The following is a 22,846-nucleotide window of genomic DNA, read 5'->3' as shown; positions in this document are numbered from 1 at the left end:
ATCTATCTCACTGCAGGTCATGTTTTGTGCAAATGGCACTATTATATTCCAATAGATCAGGGGTGTCTAACTTCCAAGAGACTGCGATCTACTCCCACTATAAATAAACTGTCAGTGATCTACCCATTGGATTGACCAGAGTTGTTGAGTCTTTTGGGGGGAGGGTGAGCCAAAGTTGTTGAGGTTTTGGAAGGAGATATCAGAGTTGTTGAGCTGCTTTTCTTCTTCTTTTCTTTCTTTCTTTCTTTTTTGGGGGTCGATCAATGGAGATCACGCAATCGGCCAGGATCGGCCAGGGACAGCCCACGATTGACCAGTAGATCGCGATCGACTGGTTGGGCAGGCCTGTGATAGACTATTGAATATTACTTTATTTGATATAAGTTGTTCCATTTTAAAATTATGTTTATTATTATTATTATTATTCATATTGCATCGGATTTATTATTGTATATTTTGCTGCTGCAAACCGCCTTGTGTATATAGGCAGGCTGTATACAAATTAAAAAGCGAAAAGAAAATGAAAATACCGGAGGGTGTGCATCACTAAGTTTAAATTCTAGTTAGCAAAGTGAAGAGGAAACAAACAAGCCACAAATCATCACAGGCTGGTTGTGGTTGGCTTGAGTTAACTACAACTTGAACAGAACTGGATATGCTTTGTTCAAAAGTAGAAACGAAAGTTTTCAGCTTCCAAACCTTGTGCTCAAGAGCAGAAGAGCCCACAAGGGCAGCAATTGCTGCAGCTCAGTCACGTAAGAGGAAAACATTGGAACTCTCCTCAATGTGCAAGAAGCACCCTGGGCCCTTGAGGAAATTGTTGTTGTTGGGGAGTGTGTCCAAATAGCAAAGAATACACTAGAGTTAATGCACGTGGTACTTTGCAGAATGACACGTGCAAACAGAGGAGGTCGCTTCCCCCAAGGGATGTACAGCTGAAATTTTTGAAAAGTGAGAGGAACCATAGAATCACAGAATTGTAGAGTTGGAAGGGACCCTGAGGATTATCTCGTCCAAAACCCTGCAATGCAGGAATAGGCAGCTGTCCCATACGGGGATCGAACCTGCAACCTTGGTGCTATCAGCACCTTGCTCTAATCAACTGAGCTATCCATGCATCAGTAACAAACACCATTATTGACTAGTAGCAGGTGTCCAGGGCTTCAGGCAGCATCTACAGGTGCCTGGAATTGAACTTCTGCATGCAAAGCAGATGCTCTCCCAGTGAGCCCTTCCACATACAGGAGATTTCCCTACCCATCCTGTCCACATAAATACATCAATATGATAGGTACGGTCGCCGAGGTGCCACGGAAACGTTTTGCAAGCAAGAAGCGTCTGCCAAACGGGCGGGACAGCTCCGATTTGAAAATGGCTTAAAACGCGTTATGCTCCTTGGCAATCTGCCTTCTGGAAGGCAACATTTATGTTTATCTGCTATTTGGCGATAAAAGGTCCCTTTTCTACTCTCCCTGGCCTAGAAATATCTCAGGCAGGGGCCACAGCTGTGTTTATCCTTACACGCCACCGCAGTTATGCAAACACAGCATGCGGAATGGCTTTTGATAAAACCCACACCAGCCCAAAGGAATGGCACATTTAAGCGCGAGGTGGCTGCCATGATACACACTCGGCCACGCACATGAATGGTATCATGTTTTCTCAGTGGCTGTTTGGCGAACCTCACAAAAACAGAGAGTCCGAGTTGCCAGTGTTTGGCTGATTGATATCCAGCACCCTTTTAAAAATGTGTTGGGGGGGGGGAGGGGGGATTACTGGGTTTTTCTTGTTTTTATTTTCATTATGTATTTTGTGTTTGTAGATTGCAATTTTATGTGGATGTACTGCCCTGAGACCTGCAGGCATAGGGCAGTATATAAATTTAAATTTTTGAATGGGCAACATAATGGCAAACAGGATTTAACATATGCATCTGCAAATTACAATCGTAGCCTCCCTTGTCCATAGCAGAACCATTCCAGCTTTCTATTATTGGTTTCTTTGTTCTCCTGGCCACATCAAACAAACACCTAACTCTGGTCAGTGCGAGTGCCTTGGATGGCGCTGTGGTCTAAACCACTGAGCCTCTTGGGCTTGCTGATCAGGTCGGCAGTTCAAATCTCCGCAATGGGGTGAGCTCCCGTTGCTCTGTCCAGCTCTTGCCAACCTAGCAGTTCGAAAGCACACCAGCGCAAGTAGATAAATAGGTATCGCTGTGGCGGGAAGGTAAATGGCATTTCCGTGTGCTCTGGTTTCCATCAAGGTGCCCTGTTGCGCCAGAAGCGGTTTGGTCACGCTGGCCACATAAAACGGAAAGCTGTCTGTTGACAGCTCCCTCGGCCTGAAAGCGAGATGTGTGCCACACCCCATACTCGCCTTTGACTGGACTTAACCATCCAGGAGTCCTTTGCCTTTTTAAAGAGACCCATCTCCAGCAACGCTCACTGCAGCTCCCATAGCATCGCCCCAACACTTACACGCACAAAGGGGGTGATCCCATGGCAAAATCTCCTGGGATGACCAGCTGAGGATGTAGCGATCTCTGGCTGTGCCGGCTCATTCTTGCTCTGCCAAGCTCAGAAAACTCAAGTCCCCAACCCTGACTCAACCAAAGATAAGCCAACATAACATGCTCATCCTGGCTCAGCCAATGTAAGCACCAAAAAAAAGGGTTGCAGAATCAGAGAGGGGGAATGCTTAGGCTGAATCCTAAGTCAATACAGCTTCATCTGACAACTTGACAAGGGACACTATTGCCAATGCTTGTTTCCCCTCTTGTCAGGGTTCGTGCAGAGCAGCGGCAACGGCCCCACTGCAGAATGGGTTTTCGATCCGGGGTTAACTTTTCGCTGGCTTAATTTACACCATCTTGCTTTGGACCAGCTCCTTGCGCACAGGATTGCTCCAACACACACACACACACACAATTTAGGTTTTAAAACGTCATTTCGTACTATGGCTGCACCATGGTCGACTTCAGGTTATTTAAAACTTCCCTACTTCCGTATATGGATGCAAGCCTTACTTCAAAGTTGTATCAAAGACGATTTCCAGACGTATTATTATGCACATAGCTGAAGTGTATAGGCTCTGTCAGCCGGCTGATTTTGCTTTTATGGGCATGGATGGCCAAGTTACTTTGCTAGAGAGCATGAACATGTCATGGGCTGCGTTCTAAAATAGCAGAGCACTTCTCATCAGAGCAGCGAGGTATGCTCAGGGACATTGACGCAAGACCCAAACTCCGTGCCAAGAACATGATGCAGATTAAGCAGCAGATTTGCATCACTTGTACAAACCATTTGTTTTTATTCCAGTATTTGAGATTTCCCTGGGTGGGTTCCTCTTCGATACGCTCCCTGAGCAGAACATGTGAAGCAGAAACTTGAATATCTTTCCTATTACTATTCTACCTTCCTTTCCCTAAGGCAAAATGTCCAAAAAGGTACTATCTGATAACTGAATAGAGGAAACAAGCCACATTCTGCAAGTATTGGGTCTTAAAAAACAACAACCCTGTAGGCACTGAGGCCTGAAATTGGACAGCTTGCTTATGAACATAAGACGACCTCTGCTGGATCCGATGGCATTGGGGGGCTGCAGGGGAGACTCCCCCCACAAAAGGCCACAGGATGCCAACTTTTGTCTTACAGGAATTGTCTGGGCTGTATGTGTGTGTCTGCGGTGATAAAATGCAACACAATTCAACATCCTATATTTTAGGCCCATCTACACTTCACATTTAAAGCAGTATCATACCTCTTTTATGGCTTCCTCCAAAGACTCCTGGGAACTGTACTTTGTTAAAGGTTCTAAGAGTTGCCAGGAGATAACCCAATCCAATCCACAGGGCTACAATTCCCAGAATGGCTTAACCGTCAATCCCTCTTCCCCCAGGGAATTTTGGGAAGTAATGGATTAGGGAGAGATTCTAACCAAAACTGTCTGAAGTCTTGGAACAGAAAATGATTTCATCCCTTAATCTCCACCGACAATGGAGTAGCCAGTATTTTAACTAGACTCGTCAACATCACAAAACTGCAGTTATGTTTTGATTTGGGCTGGAGCAGCTACAGAAGCTGCGGGAGGTCTCTCAAAGTGATTTCGCAAGACCTTCTCCCCTCTCATTTGGGGAGGGCAGGGAATACAGGACACAGCAAGGTTTCCCACCGCATCTGATGTTGACTGGAGAACATCAACTGAGACCTCAGAGTTTCCACAGGAAATAAACGACACAAGAACTGATAAACCCTCTTTGAACATGTGGGAGACTCAAAACTACTCGTTTCCTGCAGATAGCAAAGGTTATTCGTGACGGTGTGAGCTGTATCTAAAACAGAGCATTGAGCGAGAGTGAAGCTCTCTTTCCCCAGGGTCTGAGAGTCATGGTCAGTTTTGAAGCCCTGAGAGCCCAGGCCTGGCTCCATTCATAGCAATAACATCAATGATGGATTGCAGGAAGAGGGCGCCATTCTCAACTTGTTGTCATCCAATTAGTCTCTGAGACTCTTGCCACCGCAGTGGATGGAGCAAAGGGCCAGGTAAGGGCAATTCTCAGAAGAGAGGCCGATTATTAAACCACTCTGGGAACTGTAACTTTGTGAGGGGAGTAAGGGGCTATTGACAATCCTCAGCATCCCTTTTGTTGTTGTTTAGTCGTTTAGTCGTGTCTGACTCTTCGTGACCCCATGGACCAGAGCACACCAGGCACTCCTGTCTTCCATTGCCCCCTGCAGTTTGGTCAAACTCATGTTGGTGGCTTTGAGAACACTGTCCAGCCATCTCATCCTCTGTCATCCCCTTCTCCTTGTGCCTTCAATGTTTCCCAACATCAGGGTCTTTTCCAGGGAGTCTTCTCTTCTCATGAGGTGGCCAAAATATTGGAGCCCCAGCTTCAGGATCTGTCCTTCCAGTGAGCACTCAGGGCTGATTTCCTTCAGAATGGATAGGTTTGATCTTCTTGCAGTCCATGGGACTCTCAAGAGTCTCCTCCAGCACCATAATTCAAAAGCATCAATTCTTTGGCGATCAGCCTTCTTTAATGATCCAGCTCTCACTTCCATACATCACTACTGGGAAAACCATAGCTTTAACTATACGGACCTTTGTCGCAAGGTGATGTCTCTGCTTTCTAAGATGCTGTCTAGGTTTGTCATCACTTTTCTCCCAAGAAGCAGGCGTCTTTTAATTTTGTGACTGCTGTCACCATCTGCAGTGATCATGGAACCCAAGAAAGTAAAATCTCTCACTGCCTCCATTTCTTCCTGAAAACTATAGTTCCCAGGATTGTTTTTTTTTTGGGGGGGGGGAGATAGCTGTTTAAAGTGGTATCACAGTGTTTTAAATTTAGGGTGCAGACGTGGCCGCAGCTGAGCCAAGGATTTCCACAAGGATTTGAGAGATCCAGCTGTTCCGCTGTCAAAGCCACAAGAACGGCTGCTTTCCATACTCCTAGCCCTCTCCCTAAACTGGAAAAACTTCAGCTTTCAAGCCCCCTTCAGATGGAGAAGTGTTGAAAGCCAACGAACTTGCAGCCAATTTCTTTAAAAGCCTCTGTACTGGGTAGGAACAAAAAGCTCATTGATGTGAAATGGTGTGTGTGTGTGTGTGTGTGTGTGTGTGTGTGTGTGTGAGAGAGAGAGAGAGAGAGAGAGAGAGAGAGAGAGAGAGAGAGAGAGAGAGAGAGAGAATATTCTCCTTTTACTCCCTACCCCCACCCCTTCCCCTGATTTCATTGGTTTCTTTTATTTCTTTTTGGTTAGCAACTGCGAGAGAGACAATGGCGGTGCTGGGGTGCAGCTGGTTCCACATATGTTTAAAACAGGGACCAGCAAGCCTGCCCTATTTTTAGCGCCAGGAAGCAAAGGACCATGGAAGTCCCATGTGCCGTTCTGCCTTTCTCACTTCCCTTGTGAACAGAAGGTTCCCAAGCCAAGGCAATTCAAAATAATATGAGGATTTTAGGCCCCCCGCCTTATCAGGGTCAAGACTCTACATCTTGTAACCCTAGGGCAGGCATAGGCAAACTCGGCCCTCCAGATGTTTTGGGACTACAACTCCCATCATCCCTAGCTAGCAGGACCAGTGGTCAGGGACGATGGGAGATGTAGTCCCAAAACATCTGGAGGTCCGAGTTTGCCTATGCCTGCCCTAGGGCCTTCTCCCCTTGCCCGTTTCCTTTCTAGAAGTACCCTATTCCTGTCTCAAAGCTCTAGATGAGATTCTCTTGCAAACCACCTCCAGTTTTAGCTCCTAACCCATCTTCTATTTCTCCACCACCCATTGTTGCTCAGATCCTTGCTTTTTACCCCATCACACTCTTTCTCTCCATCTGCTATTTCCTTTAACCACCTGCTCCTGTCTCTCTCTCACACACACCCCTCTATGCAACATAGCGCAATCCTCTCACCCCTAACTTAATGATGGCAGCGTCCTTCCACATGGAGTTGGAATGTTCGCAATCATGCCGTGCCACCATCCCGGCTCAGCCAGTTTGCTGAATGCAGGCTTCATTGCCGGAAGCGCAATGCACTGTGCAAACGGCATTGTTTCACTGCGCAGAAGAGGAATTTGTCCAAAATGTTAACGTTCTTTCTTTCCAGAATTCTCTCGTAATGTGGCAACATAGGTGGCTAACCCACGGCGACACCAAGCAATCAGCTGGCCGACGATCTACAGCAGCATCAAGCAATTTCAACAGCAAATCAGCTGGTCTGGAGAGGCCTCGCGCATGACCCAGTCAGGTGATTTATAGGAGCATTGTGGGTACCATTATTAGGCTTCTGGGGAGAAGGCAGGGCTGGGTAAACTATATTCCCTGTACAGTGGTACCTCGGTTTAAGTACACAATTGGTTCCGGAAGTCTGTACTTAAACTGAAGCATACTTAACCTGAAGCGAACTTTCCCATTGAAAGTAATGGAAAGTGGATTAATCCGTTCCAGACGGTCCGCGGAGTACTTAAACTGAAGTGTACTTAACCTGAAGCGAACTTTCCCATTGAAAGTAATGGAAAGTGGATTAATCCGTCCCAGACGGGTCCGCGGAGTACTTAAACTGAAACTACTCACACTGAAGCGTACTTAAACCGAGGTATGACTGTACATGTACCAGATATGCTTGTGTTCTCTGTGGGTTTCTCATGATCACTGTGAGAGCTGAAGGCTGCTCTACATGGACTTTCTTTTCTGAACCAACAGAGATCCTCTTATGCGTATATAGTGAAACAAACATGACTGCCTGACCATCTATCTGTGGCATGCATTCTCCCCCCTGCCCCACTTAGAAATATTATCTGTGTGAGAAAAAAGGGATGTTGGAAGCATCCTTCAGTGAGTCATAAGAAAGTAGCCCAGCTTTGAAAAGGCTAGGTATAGTTTGGAGAGGTGTATTTGCTCGTACTCTTTCTCGATCTGGACCAAAAAAAAAAAAAAAAAAGCTTGCTAAACCTGTTGCATGGTGAAGTCTTTGCAGAACACCAAGAGATTCCTGAACAGTGGGGTTGTTACAGGATGACAACATGGGAATTTTCACCCAATTAAGATAATCTGGTAGAATGTGTTCATCTGATTCACTTCAGCCAGCAGAAATCACACCCACTCATTAGCACACTAGAACTGTGTGAATTCTTACATACTTTAAGGCCTAGAACAAAGATCTGGTGTATAGACTTCCACGTGGTTTTTTTTTTAAAAGAAAAAGAACAAGAAAAAAGAATCACCCAGAGAATAAGAACAGCCAGCTGAATCAGGTCAATTTGTCCATCTAGTCCAGCATCCTGTTCTCATAGCAGCCAACCAGATGGTCATCTGTCATGGATGCTTTAGTTGAGATTCCTGCATTGCAGGGGGTTGGCCTAGATGATCACCGGGGTCCCTTCCAACTCTACAATTCTATGATCTATTGTACTTTGTTTCTTTGCTTAGACTAAGTAGTTATCTTTCTTAGTATATTATAAAAAGATACCTTGCAATGGGCATGCGTTTTTGTATATCTATGAATAAGTATCAATAAATGAGCTAATTAAACAAAAAATGGAATATTAATTTTCAAAATGGAATATTTGTAGAGCCACATATACCATTCCATAAGGTTGATTTGGCTGTACCTGAGTTTCTATGAATTCGGGATACACACCCCAATTCATCATCATCATCATCATCATTAGTAGTAGTATATAATGATGATGATGATGATGATGTAATGATTTGTAAGTGGTGATGATGATGATGATGATGATGATTTTGTATAGGGCTCATCCACCTTCTGTTTATCCCATGAATTCTAGTCGTGGGTCCAAGAAGTTCTTCTGCTCCATGGATTCCCTCCCCCCCCCCGAAAACGCACTGCTTACCACTGAATCAGAAGAAATGTCAATCAGGTTTCTCGCGCATTGACTTTCATTCCGATTCAGCAGTACATTGCAGGCTTTCCCAAAGAAAGCAGCAGGATGGAACTAAATCCTCTCGAACCTATGACTAGAAATCAAAAGACAGATGGAATAAATCATGGAATAAACAGAAGTGTGGCCCAGCCCCCGGGTGAAGAGGTTGGTGCTTCTTTCAATCTGTCGCTTTTGCGTAAGTGCATATTATCTCTCCCCTCCCCGCTCTCCAAAAGGTCAAACACCTACCCCCTGCCCCGCCAATTTCCCCGCCAACCCCCATTACCTGTTTTCTGGGTCCGACACTGCCATGTTCCGTGTCACGTAGCACATTTTGAGCGGGATCGTCTTCTTGTCTCTGTGGATGGAGAGGGAGAGCTGCGACAGGGGGTCTGTGGACGCATTCCCCAGCCGCGGGGACTCAGGTGGGGGGGTCTCCCAGCCGATTTCGGAAACCGGAGACCCTTTCTTGACGTAGGGGGTGGCTTCCCTCATGTACTTCACTGTAGCAAAGGAGCAAAGAAGAAGAATGGAAGGTGAGTAAGCGAAAAAATGTTCCGAGAGCCAAACTCTCCTTGGCTGAAGCACTAGACCATGAGTAACTCATGTGGTGCCCTGTTGCCTCCATTGGCCTGGATGACCCTCTCCTGCTTAGCCCCTCAAGACACTTCCTTACCCAACATTCAGGGTCAAATTCATCCCAGACGAGACAAACATTAAGGCATACTTGACAAGGAGAGCGCAATGACGCGCAATGAGCGCGTAGAGTGGGGTAGGAGAGCTGAAAAGAACCAATACATTCCGCATCTGGCAACCCATGTGTCCCTTTGGTTTCAGATAGTACATGGGTAGTAGAGTCTGAAAAACCCAAGACACAAATTGTCACAGCCCTCTAGCAGCTTTACCAGAAATGAGCCTCGGTCCAGTATACCTGAAGGAGCGTCTCCACCCCCATCGTTCTGCCCGGACACTGAGGTCCAGCACCGAGGGCCTTCTGGCGGTTCCCTCGCTGCGAGAAGCCAAGTTGCAGGGAACCAGGCAGAGGGCCTTCTCGGTGGTGGTGCCCGCCCTGTGGAACGCCCTCCCATCTGATGTCAAAGAGAACAACAGCTACCAGACTTTTAGAAGACATCTGAAGGCAGCCCTGTTTAGGGAGGCTTTTAATGTTTAATAGAGTACTGTATTTTATTTTTCTGTTGGAAGCCGCCCAGAGTGGCTGGGGAAACCCAGCCAGATGGGTGGGGTATAAATAATAAATTATTATTATTATTATTATTATTATTATTATTATTACTGCATATCGCATTAACTCTGGAAGTGTATACAGTCATCCCTTGGAAGTCAAACAGAATCCGTTCCGGAGGTCCATTCAACTTCCAAAGTGCAGCTTCTGATTGGCTGCGGGAAGCTCCTGCAGCCAATCAGCAGCTGCAGAAGCCCCGTCAGACATTCAGTTTCCAAAAACAGTTCGAAAACCGCAACAATCACTTCCAGGTTTCGATCATTCAGGAGCCAAAACGTACGAGTACCAGGGTGTTCGACAACCAAGGTATGACTGTACTTGAACTATGCCTCCTAGATCAAAATATACACAGGAGGCTTGCTTTGTTTGTTTGTTTGTTGCCTCCTATGTATATTTTGCTCTAGGAAGCACAGTTTGGTAAGAATTGAGGATACACTTCCAGAGTTAACACTAAATACATTACGCACAAACATACACACACCAAACTCAGTTTACTCATTGTGTTGACTTAGCAACAGTTTTAAAGAGGCAAGAATCACTCTTCCTACAAGTCAATCAAAGCCGGACGTGCTTTGACCGTTCTTAAGAACGGCCACCAAGCAACTGCGAAGCAAACCTACTTCTGGCCTTGCAAAGCTTAATGCTTTGTGGAGCAACTTGAGCTAAGCTCTTTAAAATGCAGAAGAGGAGAGGAGAAGGGATGGGGTGGGAGACCAAAGCCAGAGAGAGCAACTCAGACTGAAAACTAAACAACAGGCTGGAACATTCAGATGTGAACGCAGTTCCCAGGACATTGTCAACAAGAGTAAAACATTCTTCCACTTCGCCCTGCCAAGTCACTGCTTTCCGTACAATTCGAGAGTGGCATCCTGACCAGCTCCCGAGCCCTTGCAAGGACGGCTTGCAAAAAGGCTGCAAAGGGGCTTTCCCCAGTGTGAAGAACAAGCGCCTTGAATTAAACACGCAAGCCCAAAGCTATCCTAGGGCAAGCTCTGTCCATGCCCTCAGAGCAATTGTATTCCCTCAGAGCAGGGCTGGGCAACCTTCAGGCCTCTAGACTTCCTCTGTCTAGCCCTCAAAACTCTCCCCAGACAACAACCCTCACTGGTCCTGTTTAACATCCTTCATGTGTTTTTGCCTGTCTGGAATGTGCCTTTGGACTATGCTCATTTCTTTCGCTTGTCCGGATGAAGGAAGGAAGAAGGGTGGGCAGAAACTAGTCTTGTGCACGAAGGTAAAATTTGCATTCATTGCTCTGCTCACTTTTGCCTCCACTCACTTCCGATGGCCCTCAGAAGACTGGCCAGAAGGAACCACGGCCTCTGATATGAACAAGATTCCCCAGCCTTGTCCCAAAGCATTCACGTACCATGATATGATGCTATCTAAATGTGGTATACAGATACCCCCCCCCACCTCCCTCAAGCTGGTTTTGGACCAGCAACCACCTAAGCAGTGTCGTCATATCAGAGACAGGTGCGTGTGTCTCTCTCTTTTTTTGAATAACTTATATTTTTATTATGATGCGTGTATCTTATGGGAAGGGCTGTGGTTCAGTAGAAGAGCATCTCCTTTGCAGTCCGAAAATCTCAGGTTCAATCTGTTTCTCATTTCTCGATTCTTAAATTCAGCAAGTCCCAGTTGAACATCAATTTGCAATTTATTTATTTTTTTAAAAAGCAAAGCCTGCATAAAAACTGGCACGGATTTTTCCATGACATTTTGCTCAATAATAGGCATTTTTTTTGCAAGCCATTCCCTTGAATATGATACATTTTTGTATGCTACTAATCACTAATATATTGATTTTTGTGTGCGCTTAGATTATATACTTTTTTGGCAGGAAAACCACAACACAAAATTCAGAGGAGTGCAAATTCGAATAACCACGTTTTAACATAAAATCAATTGATTTGTGTTACCACAAGCCCAATAGTGCATAGGATTGTACATTTTCTGGAGTTCTGCTACTCCACTACACCACAAATATACTCTTATTTCTCTATAAAAATATTATTCTGCTGCCTTCTTTCCTTCATCCATACTATATTTGTCAATTTAAACATATGTACAATTTCTCATAAGTGCACAATCCAGTCATCAACCGTTGAAGTTCTTATTTTCTTCCAATTTGCAGTAACCAACATTCGAGAAGCAGTTAAGAGATGCGCTCACATTGTGATGCCTTCAGATAACACTGAGTGCTTTACAAAACTGGACAAAACAATCAAGGGGTCTAATAATGATTGATAACCTGTTATAATTTCAATTTTGTTTATTATGTCTATACAATTACTTATTTGGGGGCAAAACCCGAAAATATGGGCCATATCTGCGTTTACTGTCTGGTAGCTCCAGCACATATTCCTAGCATTACTATAAATACCTTCAAGCCTTTTCAGACTCTTAAGACCTGGCAGTAGCCAGCGGTGAATGATCATAACATCTTCCCGAAGGGTACAGAATTTTTCAGAAATACATTCCTGTTTCTTTTATGATTTGAAGTCCAAGCAGCCTGATTTTCTATAAAGCTATTTTTGTTCATTGTACTCCAACTGCCTCTCTGAACTTGAAGCTTCTATGGCTTTAAATGCTTTATGTTACAACATAGCCCAAAAGTGTCCTGGGGGAAAAAATGGCATCCCATTTTTTTCCTCATGAGAGGATGGCAGCCATTTTGGGCGCCGTGATCTCATGCGATTTCATGCTACGATTTCACCCCGAAAAAGTACTGGTGGGGGGCTGTGATCTTGCACGGTGCCCCAAAACACATGTTTATCAGGGCGCTGTGCCTGATGAAATGCTTTTTCAGGGGGAGGGGATCACGGTGTGAAATTGTGTGAGATCACAGCGCCCAAAATGGCCGTCCTCTTGTGAGAAGAAACAGGAAGATGGCGTCCCAGAAGGTAATTTTTGCCTTCAATGTGTTGGAAGTTATGGTTGCACACATGGTAAAATGACGCTTTGGTTTTACACAGGAAGCATGATACACCAGAGTGAGTCTGGTGTCTCCAAATTCCAGATGGGTCAGAAGCATGAAAGAACAGCAAATAATGGTGACATCTGTTGTGTGAACTTTGCATTTTTACAGCCCATCTGAAGGTGCAAGGCTGGGAGGATGGTTATGAGAAGCCCCGATTGGCCTCCCTCTCTGCACTTCCTGCTTTAAAAGCCCAAATTCTGCATTACAAATCCCACATGTAGACAGGTATTGATGGCCATGTTTCAGTTTCATATTAGCTGGCCTCTTGTCCTGTCAGGAAGTGATGCATTGTGGCTTTCAAAGAAGTTCAGTAAAGTTTATCAAGCAGACAGGATCCGTTCTTGTCTCTTGCACCAAGTGTTTTGACAGCCAACCGTACAGTGGTACCTCGAGCTACAAACACCTCGGGTTACAAACACTTTGGGTTACAGACTCCGCTAACCCGGAAGTAGTACCTCGGGTTAAGAAATCTACCTCAGGATGAGAACAGAAATCGCGTGGCGGCGGCGGGAGACCCCATTAGCTAAAGTGGTATCTCAGGTTAAGAACGGTTTTGTCACGGTCCGGTCGGCGGGCGTCAGGACCAGAGGCAAGATGGTGCTGTAGAAGCAGGAACAGGTGCGGGGCTGAGGGTCCAGCAGCAGGCAGTTGCAGGGTCAAGGAGCAAGGCAGAGGCGAAGGCTCAAGGAACAAGAAGCAAGGCGAAGGTCCAAGGGTCAAGGAGCAAGGCGAAGGTTCAAGGAACAAGAAGCAAGGCGAAGGTTCAAGGAACAAGAAGCAAGGCGAAGGTTCAAGGAACAAGAAGCAAGGCGAAGGTACAAGGGTCGAGGATCAAGGCGTCGACAAGGCAAGGGTCCACGGAGCAAGGATCAAGACGTCGGCAAGGCAAAGGTCCACGGAGCAAGAATCAAGATGTCGGCAAGGCAAGGGTCCAAGGAGCAAGGATCAAGGTGTCAGCAAGGCAAGGGTCCACGGAGCAAGGATCAAGATGTCGGCAGGGCAAGGGTCCAAGGAGCAAGGATCAAAACGTTGGCAAGGCAAGGGTCCAAGGAGCAAGGATCAAGAGGCCAGATGCAACCAGGCATGGATAGCGTTGCTGTGGCAAAGAGCTGAAGGGAAATGCTGGGCTTTTATCCTTCCCAGCTCCTGCCACCAGGTGCAGTGAGGTATCAAGTGGCCTCACCTGAGTGACCACTCCTTGCCTCTCCAGCACAAGCTGAGGCAGGCCCCAGTCCTGCAAAGCACTACAGGCCCCAGAGCCTGACTCCTGCCCATATTCCTGACAGGTTTCAGGTTCAAATTAAGTTCGGAACAAATTAAGTTCGTAACCAGAGGTACCACTGTATTAGGAAATACCCACTCTGCCTCAGCCTCTGTTTTGTCCCTGTATGGATCATCATTTGTAATAAGCTGTGATTTAGCACAGCCTTTGCCAGTCCTGGTGCCCCATTGGTTTTTTTTTTGGGGGGGGGGGCTACAGTGCTACCTCAGTTTAAGTACACAATTGGTTCCGGAAGTCTGTACTTAACCTGAAGCATACTTAACCTGGAGCGAACTTTCCCACTGAAATTAATGGAAAGTGGATTAATCCATTCCAGACGGTCCACGGAATACTTAAATTGAAGTGTACTTAACCTGAAGCGAACTTTCCCATTGAAAGTAATGGAAAGTGGATTAATCAGTTCCAGACAGGTCCGCGGAGTACTCAACCTGAAGTGTACTTAACCCGAAGTATGAGTGTAATTGGTTCTGGAAGTCCATACTTAACCTGAAGCGAACTTTCTCATTGAAATTAATGGAAAGTGGATTAATCCGTTCCAGACAGGTCCGTGGAGTATTTAACAGAAAGTACTCAAACCAAGGTTTACTTAAACCGAGGTATGACTGTACAAATCCCCCCAGCCAGCATGGAGTTGTGCAAGAGCTGTACTCCAGAAACACCTGGAGGGCACCAGGTTGGTTAGACCTAACCCGTGTTAGAAATTAGCCAGGCACGTTTTGCAACTTGTGTGGCTCCAGTTGCAACCACATGGAGATCTCTGGATGCCAGGCTGGGCCTCTCCATCTGGCTGGCTTAAGCAAGTAAGCAGAAGATGCTATTTATTGCATTTGTATTCCACCTTTTCCTCCAAGGAGTTCACCCCCATTCCTCAGTGAATCCCTACAACGACCCTGTGAAGTAGGCTAAGAGGCTATGACTAGTGAGCTTCATGGCTGAGTGGGGGATTCGAACCCTGATCTCCCAGCTTCTAGTCCGACACTCTAACCACTACACCACCCTGGCTTCCTGCAGCACTTCTGCAATGGGGCAGCTCTATAAATTAAGTTGGTAAATAAACATGGCGAAAGCAAAAGGTCACTTAGAGAAGGACCTGAAATATTTTTTTCTTGAAGCTTGGATTTGTTTTATTCTGGTTTGTTTTATTTGGTGTTTTAATAAGTTGTAAACCGCTTTGAGATTTTTTTCCCTTTAAAATATAAAGCAGAATAGAAATGAAACGAATAATAAAAAATAAATTTCATTGCAAAAAAAGGGACCTAGACATTCTGTTGCGGCGACTGCAACACAGGTTGAAGGTGGCCTTTGGTGATTAGCTGACATATCTGGGTTCCAAAAACTTCCTCGGTTTCTCGGCTCTAACCTGACCCAACACTTACAGACACATGCAGGCTAAAAGCGCCATCTAAAAACTCACATCGCTGACCCCACAACCTCTTTCAGGCAGATGCTCTAATCATCACATACTAATTAATAATCCACGGTCTCTTTGTGTATGGCAAATTTTTAAAAAAACAACAATAATATTGCGGTCAAGCAATTAAAATTCCAATGCTCAGTTCCTTCCTCAACCCTACTGCCGGTACTTTCACCCTCCACGCCGAAAATGACAGGAAATGAGGAAGCGGCAGTTGAACAAATTAATCCTCTGGCACATGCCGAGGGCTCGGCGTTTGTTGCTTGCTTTGCAAGGCAAGGCAGTGCAGTGTTTCAAAAGAGCACTTCATTTGTGCGCAATCCTGCCAAGCCTCCAAAACGTTTCAACAATTAATCCTTTGTTACTCTTCGCAGATGACATTTGGGGAGGCGGGGAGGGGGGACGGAAGCAAAGAAGAAAAGCATGCATCTAACGAAGGGAAGTCAATATGGCAAATTTGATCAAATATATCAGACTGAGAAGCTTCTGGAGCGTCTTATGACTCAGGCAGGTTAGCAAAAAGCGGCAGCGGAAACAAAAGGGGCTACAGTTCATTGTCTGGGGAGGGCCTGTAGCTGAGGGGTGGAGCAACTGCTTTGCATGTAGAAGGTCAGGATCAATCCCCAGCAGCTCCAGGTGGAACTATCTACGTAACCAGAATATTATCAATCAAAGATCTGACTAAGAGCCATCAGTCCAGCTTAAAGGAAGTCATCTTTGGCAGCAGTCGCCTATTGAGATTCTTCTTCTTCTTCTTCTTCTTCTTCTTCTTCTTCTTCTTCTTCTTCTTCTTCTTCTTCTTCTTCTTCTTCTTCTTCTTCTTCTTCTTCTTCTTCTTCTTCTTCTTCTTCTATCACTCATAGCCGAGTAAGATTGTCTTCCAAAAGAGGGTTTTAACAGTGAATCTGTAAGTGACTACAGAAGCCAATTCTGGACCCACACGTCCTTCCACAGTGGGGAGATAAGTTTCCGGGCGGGAGTTGATCACAGTGAGGGTTTGCCAAGCGTGCCTTTCTCTTAGCGCATTTCCCCCTTTCGTCCTGAGTTTGAGTGCCTTCAAAGCCCATGACACCTTTGGTAAAGGCTGTTCTCCATGAATGATGGTGGCCACAACCTCCTCAAGCAAAAAACTTGGAATGGAGGATCGCCTTGAGCCTGCAGAATGCCAGAATTCCATCAAAAACCGACTGGATCGGAGCAAGTTTCGTCAAGCATCATGCTTCCCGCAATAGTCGACACCCATCATGGGTAGGTACACCCTCAGTGCTACCTTTGGGCCAAAACAGGTGAGCCAACCCTGTTCAGTAGCTTAGGACCTGGCATCAGGTAGACTACCCCTGAACATGGAGGCTCTGTAACCTGTCACGAATCGCTGAGTGGAGCAAGCACATATTGTTAACGCCCCTCCCTCCAGTTTTAAAGCCTATGCATGTACGGATCTCCTCCAATGGTCTCCCTGGTACATGGCAGAAATTCACAGAAGCCTGAGAAAGAAGCAACAACGGTTTTGGAGGGCAAAACACGCAGCCACCTTTGCAAAGCTTCCCCCAAAAGGCCCCAATACTGGGTAACAGAGAGACCTCCGGTGCTCTCCTTTCCCTCGCTACATAAAACCTATTTCTGTTTTACCAAGTCAGATGAGCAACTTGATAATTCACAAGGGGCTTGCCCTTTACTTCGCAGAAATGCCACAGACCAGGAGTCCAGGCATAGCGCTTTCAGTATGTTTGAGTGAATCTCAAATATTTGCAGAGCAGCATGGCAGGGAACGGCAGGAGTTGCGAAACGAGACAAACTTATTCTTGCAAAATGATTTCAAAAGAAGTTTTCTGTTCGTGGGTACCTACCCGTAAATTCAGAATCTTTCTTGGCTGCAAAGTAATTTATGCTTCCTGCAGTTGAAATATTTCATTTCATTTCATGTTGAGCATCTGGACCCTCTACCTTTGAATATTTCATTCCCAAATTGGTTGGCAACCTCTGTCTTTCCAGATGTTACTAGACTCTAAACTCCCATCAGCCCCTGCCAGCATAGCCAAAATTGTTTTTAAAAATATATTCAAGATAGGAGAGAAAGACTAAGAGGGCGAGGGGGGCCATGAAGCACTGAAGGATGGAAGTAGTTCAGTAAGTTTACACAACCAGGAACTTGGTTTGTAACGTTACAAAATAATGAAAGCTACAAGACACTTCCATTACATATTGAGATGGACGCCTTTCACCATACCCCAACGCAACAAAGGATTCTTCACTTTGGTAGGGTCATAACAGTGAAAGCTCATTGACCAGTATTTGTATATAGACTGATAATGTATTTGGCCCAAATTTAATCCCACGGAACATTGACTTCAGTTCCCCATGCTTAAATGTATTAGCAGTCTCACACCCAGCATAGCTCAGGAATCCTAAGAAAGCAAATGATTCGCAGTTTCTAAACCAATGTTTAAAATCAGTGTAGGCTCCACGGAAGCATAGAATTGTTGAGTTGGAAGGGACCCCAAGAGTCATCTAGTCCCACCCCCTGCAATGCAGGAATCTTTTTGCACAACATGGGGATTGAACCCACGACCCCAAGATTAGGAGCTATCCATCCGCCATCTTAATTTAAAGTGGCATTCAACTGTATACAAACACAGACCAAAACCTGCTCCTTGGTCTTCGGAAAGCACTATGCAAAATTGGGTTACGAACGATACAAATGGATAGCAAGCAGGCGAGTCACTTTTCAAAATAAACAGCAGACTGGCAGAAGGTACCCAGAGTTGCCTGGAAATTCTAAAGGGCCCAAAATGACTGTGAGTTATAAATCAAGCATTTTGGTCGCCCTTTTCTGAACCTTTTCCAACTCCACAATATCCTTTTTGAGGCGAGGCAACCAGAACTTTACACGGTACTCCAAATGCGGTTGTGACATAGATTCATACAATGGCATTATGATATTGGCAGTTTTACTGTCAATTCCTTTCCTGGCATTTGCATTAAGCTATTAACGATGACCCCAAGGTCTCGGCAAAAAGTGTGGAGAGCTGAAGGAGGAAGTTGGATGAGCGAAACTCTTTCCCGCTTCCTCTTTTGGCTCCATGTGCTTTTTCAAGGCTCAGATTTATTCTACCGGAGCTAACTTTTACCCAGTTCCCTTAGAAAAGCAATATGTGTGTTTTCTTGGGTGACCTGATCAGGGGAGGGGGGGGTGATCAGAGGAGATGGCTCTAAAATCCACATGTACACACAAGCAAAAAAAAAGCTGGCAACGTCTGACTGGAGACCAGTTTCCTTGTTCACACTTGGATTGTGACAAATTTCCTGTTGATGCACCATTTCTGGGCATCTGCATGTTTACTCAACAGGATCTTTCCAATTGCTGCATTTTGGACTGCAACGACTTTTACCCTAGGGAAAAAAATTGCTTAATATGTCTAGGCAGGTTTTTTCATTGTCTGGAAACACATTATGTAATCTGGGTGCTTTACTGAAGTTGTTCCTGATTCTTTGGGCCCTGCTGTCATAGAATAACCCTTTGTCCCTCCACCAGTTTTCGCTTTGTCGTAAGACCATTTATTGGGATTATATGAGTGAGCAAATATGTCTCACTCATATGAGGCGCCTGTATGTCACATGTTCTTGGCAATGAGACAGTATTTGCCTTACCTTCTAACAATCACCGTTTATCTCAATTAGCCTTGGTGTTAGGAATACTTTCATAACTTGCAGATAACCCCTATCGTTACACCCGTACGGCATTCGCTGGCAAGTGTCATTATTCGTTCGAAATCTCTTGCCTGAACATACTGAGGACTAGGAACAGAGGCCCACTCTTTAGAAACCGTCAGAATAATGCCAGTAATCAGAGAACTGCAAGTTCATGATAGCCATGTTCAAATATATAAAAGGATGACATATAGAAGAGGGTGAGAGGTTGTTTTCTGCTGCTCCAGAGAAGCGGACACGGAGTAATGGATTCAAGCTACAAGAAAGAAGATTCCGCCTAAACATTAGGATGAACTTCTTGACAGTAAGAGCTGTTCGGCAGTGGAATTTGCTGCCAAGGAGTGTGGTGGAGTCTCCTTCTTTGGAGGTCTTTAAGCGGAGGCTTGACAGCCATCTGCCAGGAATGCTTTGATGGTGTTTCCTGCTTGGCAGGGAGTTGGACTGGTTGGCCCTTGTGGTCTCTTCCAACTCTATGATTCTATTATTCTATTCTAAGTTAATTTAACCCTTTAAAGCAAGTGGGCAGGAAAGATCTACTGGTAGATCTCTGTCTGATTTGCAATGATTTCTGAGTTCCATGTCTTTAGCTGGAGGGGAGTTAAAAGTCGTGCATTTCTCTCTGTGCTCCAATTCAGTTCTGGTGCTCAATGAAAATTCCTGGACTCATAGTGCTTTGCCTTGTACATCTTCTGAACCAGGTTCCCTCGGAGGTTTGGGAGAGGTGGCTTGGAAGAGGGCTATCTTTGTGGCAACCTCTAGATCAGGGCTTCCAAAAAATGGGTCTCCAGCTGTGTTTGGACTACAACTCCCATCATCCCTAGCTAGCAAGACAAGTAGTCAGGAGTGATGGGAACTGTAGTCCACAAACAGCTGGAGATCCATTTTGGGGAAAACCTTGCTCTAGAATTGTGGAAGACTCTCACGCATTCCCAAACAGATGCATCTAGCATCTTCCTTGTATAGCTCCTGCCCCATGCTGAAAATGCGCCACTTACCCATGGGAGTTAAGGTATTTTTGTTTCTGTGTGACCCACCTCTGTTGTTGAATTTATGCTGTTCTGCTCCATTTGGAACAGTTTTACTTGTTTTATAATTACAACTGTTTAATCCATCTTTTTATAATTGTCTATTCTGTTGCTGCAACCTGCCTGGGGACCTGATGGCGAAGGTGGGGAAGACATTTTAGGTTGTATTCAGTGTTTGTCATCCTCAGAGTAGTTTTGTTGTTGTTTAGTTGTTTAGTCGTGTCCGACTCTTTGTGACCCCATGGACCAGAGCACGCCAGGCACTCCTGTCTTGCACTGCCTCCCGCAGTTTGGTCAGACTCATGTTGGTCACTTCGAGAACACTGTCCAACCATCTTGTCTTCTGTCGTCTCCTTCTCCTAGTGCCCTCAATCTTTCCCAACATCAGGGTCTTTTCCAAGGATTCTTCTCTTCTCATGAGGTGGCCAAAGTATTGGAGCCTCAGCTTCGCGATCTGTCCTTCCAGTGAGCACTCAGGGCTGATTTCCTTAAGGTCCATTAATTTCAAGGGGTCTACTCTGAGCATTAACTACACAAGATGCTACCTTGCACTCTCCCTCTCCCTCCTTCTCTTTCTCGTGTAAAAAAAACCCACCCCAAAACAAAGCAGATTCCACAAGCCTTGAGTCCACCCAAAAGTACATTAACAAGAAGTTTAAAAATTTATCTGGGAAGCTATCTGGAGTTTGTCCTTATTCTCCAACTTCCCTGACCTTTTGTCTCCTTTTTTAAAATATGGTGAACCTGCAGGGAGAAGTTTGTGTTGTTGCTTACTTGAAACTCTCTCTCTCTCTCTCTCTCTCTCTCTCTCTCTCTCTCTCTCTCTCTCTCTCTATATATATATATATATATATATATGGTGTCCAGCACCTATTAGTGCTTTTTGGAGGGTTGGATTATATGACCCTTGGAGTCCCTTCGAATCCTATGAACTCGGGGCACCAACTCTGTCCATCTGAGCATGAACCAGAGAAAGACACAGAGAGACAGAGTAATAGATTGCACTGCTCTCATCGACTATTAAGGAATGAGATAGCTTAGTTGGTAGAGCAAGAGACTTATAAACTCAAGAGCCATGGGTTCGAGCCTCATGTTGGACAAAAGATTCCTGCATTGCAGGGGGTTGGACTAGATGATCCCTGTGGCCCCCTCTGACTCTACAATTCTATGATTCCATTATACACCTGGCTGTATAATGCCTTATATCGGCCCCAATCCTCTCCGAAGCCATGTCATTTAGGAAAGGACAACAGAATAAAACAAATACAGTGCTGGTTGCCATCAGCAAGCTGGCCTTTAGGGTCCTTGCCACTCTCAATTTGTCTCCTAGTTTTTAAAGGACAATGAAGTCCTAGCTTTTCTGCAAATGTCACAGTGAGATAAACAATTTAACATTTATAATGTATCCCATCTGCAGCTTCTCAGATCTCCCTCACCTGCATGCAAACACATGGACACAAGTTCCCTGGGTGCTCCCAGGGTTAGAAAACCAGGTATATAAGCTAATGCCAAACAGATGATCCATAATCCCCAGGGTCCCTTTCTAACTCTATGATTCTATGAGTTATCTATGATTGTGTTGTGGCGACTGCAATCTAGCTTTAAGGTGTGGTTAGCTTGTATATATGATGGACTGTATATCTAATGGATTGTAATCCAGACAAAGTGAGGCAGGAGTGAATCACACCGAAATCAATAAAGTTTTCATACTTAGCTCTGTGATCACGTTTGTGCACGCAACTTGTGCGCATAACTCCCATTTCAGTGATGTGATCAAGGGATGACTCGCAGGTGCGAAGCAGCTTGCAGCCAAGACAGCAGAACATTTCTGTAACCACTGTTTAAATCACGAGAGGAACGCGGTTTTATGACTAGCACCTAAAACTTCAGCTCCCGAGTTTTGTGTTCAGGAGAACTAGAGACGCATCCTGGCTTCCAAACAATTGGGGACATCATCTGCTTTGCATGCAGAAGACCCCGAGTTCAAGTTGCAGTATCACTGGATAGGGCTGGAAATGTCCCCTGCCTGAAACTATGCAGAGATGCGGTCAGTCAGTGTCGGCAATGCTGAAGTAGATGCGCCAATGGTCTGATTCCGTGTAAGGACATTCCCTAAGTTCCTAACAGCTTGCAGGCAAAAAAGAAAAGTACTCCATTTATTCAGCAAGACAAATTCTGCACGCCTGATTTAAACAATTATATTTCACATTTTAAAATTTCCCCGATTCTGCCAGGACGTGTTACTCTGTCCAAAGATGTTGACTCTCACCTGCTGGGAGTCGTTTATATGCTTCCATTGAGTTCTAAAAAAACCGATACTGCAATTTCCACACAATTCATCTTCCTGAGTCACTGACTCTTATCAGATAACCGTTGCCGGCACAGTCCTTTTAACACCTGTCTTTCCCAAATTGGTGTTCTTATCTTGCTATTATGGTAAGGTTAAACCGATAGTTCTGCTTCTTGCGTTCCATGTGAGAAACCTTAGTGCATTTTCCCAGCAAAGAATACAGAAAGCCAGGGTCAGTAAACAGGAGAACTAAACACTAATAAAGGTTTTTCCTAAACTGTGCTGCACACTACAGGGCTGCTTGCTTGAATGCCAGGTTACCCCTCTTGAGAAAAAAAACCTCCCTGCACATAGAAAATTAGCGCACCCGTCACCCTGACATGCTACACTTCTATGTGCAGGGAGTGTTTGCATGTGGGGTTACCAAACAAGCATGTGACTCGCACTTCTGTAGCCCAAAGCATCATGTTCTTTGAAACTTTGTCTTTTTTGAAAAGCGTGTTGTAAACCTCATAATGG

General features: G+C 45.2%; 1 protein-coding gene across 1 annotated transcript in view; it reads right to left on the bottom strand.

The window, feature by feature from the left end:
• Positions 1-22,846, bottom strand: part of SNTB1 (syntrophin beta 1) — a 97,644-nt gene that overhangs the window by 29,474 nt on the left and 45,324 nt on the right. The window contains exon 2 of the mRNA XM_035125375.2: positions 8,669-8,885. Coding sequence (XP_034981266.1) covers positions 8,669-8,885 — 217 coding nt within the window. The remainder of the gene's footprint in view (positions 1-8,668; positions 8,886-22,846) is intronic.

The sequence above is a fragment of the Zootoca vivipara genome, chromosome 8 (genome assembly GCF_963506605.1).
Source record: "Zootoca vivipara chromosome 8, rZooViv1.1, whole genome shotgun sequence".
NCBI lineage: Eukaryota > Metazoa > Chordata > Lepidosauria > Squamata > Lacertidae > Zootoca > Zootoca vivipara.
The sequence above is the reverse complement of the archived record's forward strand: the minus strand, read 5'-3'. Positions and strand labels throughout refer to the sequence as shown.